Source organism: Oncorhynchus nerka, unplaced genomic scaffold, assembly GCF_034236695.1.
Source record: "Oncorhynchus nerka isolate Pitt River unplaced genomic scaffold, Oner_Uvic_2.0 unplaced_scaffold_10165, whole genome shotgun sequence".
Lineage (NCBI taxonomy): Eukaryota > Metazoa > Chordata > Actinopteri > Salmoniformes > Salmonidae > Oncorhynchus > Oncorhynchus nerka.
Window position 1 is genome coordinate 1 of NW_027031156.1, and position 3220 is coordinate 3220.

Here is a 3220-nt window from a genome sequence, read left to right on the forward strand (position 1 = left end):
TCTCTGTCCCATGTCTGCCAAGTGCACAGTCTGGATGTGTTCCTGGTTGTGTTCCTGGTTGTGTTCCAGGTTGTGTTCCAGGTTGTGTTCCAGGTTGTGTTCCAGGTTGTGTTCCTGGTTGTGTTCCAGGATGTGTTCCAGGATGTGTTCCAGGATGTGTTCCAGGTTGTGTTCCAGGATGTGTTCCTGGTTGTGTTCCTGGTTGTGTTCCAGGATGTGTTCCTGGTTGTGTTCCTGGTTGTGTTCAATAATAATAATAATAATGATAATGACTGGGACGGCACAAATAGAATGGCATCAAACACCTGGAAACCATGGAAACCATGTGTTTGATGTATTTGATACCATTCCACTGATTCCACTCCTGTCATTACCACGAGCCCGTCCTACCTAATTAAGGTGCCCACAGCTTCCTATGGTGTACACTCTGAAGGGTCCTAGTCTAGTGTCCTCTCTCTTCTCTCTCCCCCGTCCAAGGGTCCTAGTCTAGTGTCCTCTCTCTTCTCTCTCCCCCGTCCAAGGGTCCTAGTCTAGTGTCCTCTCTCTTCTCTCTCCCCCGTCCAAGGGTCCTAGTGTCCTCTCTCTTCTCTCTCCCCCGTCCAAGGGTCCTAGTCTAGTGTCCTCTCTCTTCTCTCTCCCCCGTCCAAGGGTCCTAGTCTAGTGTCCTCTCTCTTCTCTCTCCCCCGTCCAAGGGTCCTAGTCTAGTGTCCTCTCTCTTCTCTCTCCCCCGTCCAGGTTCACACTCTGGAGGTGTTCCAGAAGGAGCTGAATGAGAGCGAACGCTCTCAGTCTTCCAGGCGGTGGTGGGCCTGCAGAGGGCGCTGCAGGGAGACTACAGGGGACGTGGTCAACATGAAGAAGGAAAGCAGCCAGTCAGAGACTGGAGGCCCTCAGGAGAAGCAGCCATTAAGGTGAGGGCAGGAGGTTTGCAGAGCAGCCATTAAGGTGAGGGCAGGGGAGCAGAGCAGCCAGTAAGGTGAGGGCAGGAGGAGCAGAGCAGCCATTAAGGTGAGGGCAGGAGGAGCAGAGCAGCCATTAAGGTGAGGGCAGGAGGAGCAGAGCAGCCATTAAGGTGAGGGCAGGAGGAGCAGAGCGGCCATTAAGGTGAGGGCAGGAGGAGCAGAGCAGCCATTAAGGTGAGGAGAGCAGGAGGAGCAGAGCAGCCATTAAGATGAGTGCAGGAGGAGCAGAGCAGCCATTAAGATGAGGGCAGGAGGAGCAGAGCAGCCATTAAGGTGAGGAGAGCAGGAGGAGCAGAGCAGCCATTAAGATGAGGGCAGGAGGAGCAGAGCAGCCGTTAAGGTGAGGAGAGCAGGAGGAGCAGAGCAGCCATTAAGATGAGAGCAGGAGGAGCAGAGCAGCCATTAAGGTGATGAGAGCAGGAGGTGAGGAGAGGAGAAACTTGGTTTTGATAGGAAGGTAGTGAATGTGATTAGTCGGTCTCCGTGGTAACAGCCGGGCAGAAAGGTTCTGCATTCTGACCAGCTGGAGAGGCTATAACTCTTATCTCTGATTGGATGAGCCAGAGCAGGGGCAAGTGGGGCACAGCATTACTCTGCAAAATACACTGCTATCTGTGGAGGCCAGATCCGTGTGTGTGTGTGTGCGTGTGTGCGTGTGTGTGTTTGCCTAATATATATGGCTGTGTTTGTGTCTGTCTGACAAAACTACATGCATTTTAAAAACATTTTTGCAGTGGGGACACAACATTTAGAACTTTCAAAAATATATATACTTTATTAAGGAAAAACATTTTCCATATTTTTTTCATTTTTAATGTTTATGTTTATCACACATAATATAATGTGAAAGTCGGCATTAAGGTGTCTGTAATGGAATTAACATGGTAAAACTAATGTAGACATTAATACATGCATTTCTATGGCTCCACAATATTTTGTACACCGGCGGGGGGGTGTCAAGATGGAGGGGCGATGTTGTTCATCTAGTGTATGTATAAGTTATTGGTCTGACAGCCTTTTTCTGCCCATCTATGTCTGACTTTCTGTGCTTTCTCTGTCTCTTTCTCTGTCTGTTTCTCTCTGTCTCTTTCTCTCTGTCTCTTTCTCTCTGTCTGTTTCTCTCTGTCTCTTTCTCTCTGTCTGTTTCTCTCTGTCTGTTTCTCTCTGTCTGTTTCTCTCTGTCTGTTTCTCTCTGTCTGTTTCTCTCTCTCTCTGTCTGTTTCTCTCTCTCTCTCTGTCTGTTTCTCTTTCTCTCTCTGTCTGTTTCTCTCTCTCTCTCTCTCTCTCTCTCTGTCTGTTTCTCTTTCTCTCTCTGTCTGTTTCTCTCTGTCTCTTTCTCTCTGTCTCTTTCTCTCTGTCTGTTTCTCTCTCTCTCTGTCTGTTTCTCTCTCTCTCTCTCTCTGTCTGTTTCTCTCTCTCTCTGTCTGTTTCTCTCTCTCTCTCTGTCTGTTTCTCTCTCTCTCTCTCTGTCTGTTTCTCTCTGTCTGTTTCTCTCTGTCTGTTTCTGTCTCTCTCTCTCTCTCTCTTTCTCTCTCTCTCTGTCTGTTTCTCTCTGTCTGTTTCTCTCTCTCTCTGTCTCTCTCTCTCTCTCTCTCTGTCTGTTTCTCTCTGTCTGTTTCTCTCTCTCTCTCTGTCTGTTTCTCTCTCTCTCTCTATCTCTCTCTGTCTGTTTCTCTCTGTCTGTTTCTCTCTGTCTGTTTCTGTCTCTCTCTCTCTCTCTGTCTGTTTCTCTCTGTCTGTTTCTCTCTCTCTGCCTCTCTCTCTCTCTCTGCCTCTCTGTCTCTCTGCCTCTCTGTGTGTGTCAGGAGGAGCAGGAGTATGTAGAGCTGGTAGCAGCAGAGAAGCACCAGGTGGAGGCTGTGAAGAGTGCCCTGGCCCAGAACAAGACCCTGTCCATGCTGGATGAGATCCTCGAGGACGTCAGGAGAGCTGCTGACCGCCTGGAGGAGGAGATAGAGGACCACGCCTTCGACAACAATAAACAGGTTCATCAACAACACATAGTTCATATAGAGGACAACAATAAACAGGTTCATCAACAACAACACATAGTTCATATAGAGGACCACGCCTTCGACAACAATAAACAGGTTCATCAACAACAACACATAGTTCATATAGAGGACCACGCCTTCGACAACAATAAACAGGTTCATCAACAACAACAACAACATCAAACACATAGGTCATATAGAGGACAACAATAAACAGGTTCATCAACAACAACAACAACATCAAACACATAGGTCATATAGAGG

General features: G+C 48.1%; 1 protein-coding gene across 1 annotated transcript; it reads left to right on the plus strand.

Moving 5' to 3' along the window:
* Positions 1–69: 69 nt before the first annotated feature.
* LOC135565931 (transmembrane and coiled-coil domain-containing protein 3-like) lies at positions 70–3214 on the plus strand (the record flags this gene model as incomplete). Its single annotated transcript, XM_065013906.1, has 3 exons — positions 70–237; positions 798–911; positions 2768–3214. Coding segments are annotated over 3 exons (684 nt in total), but the record flags the coding sequence as incomplete, so codon positions are not given.
* Between the last annotated feature and the right edge of the window lie 6 nt (positions 3215–3220).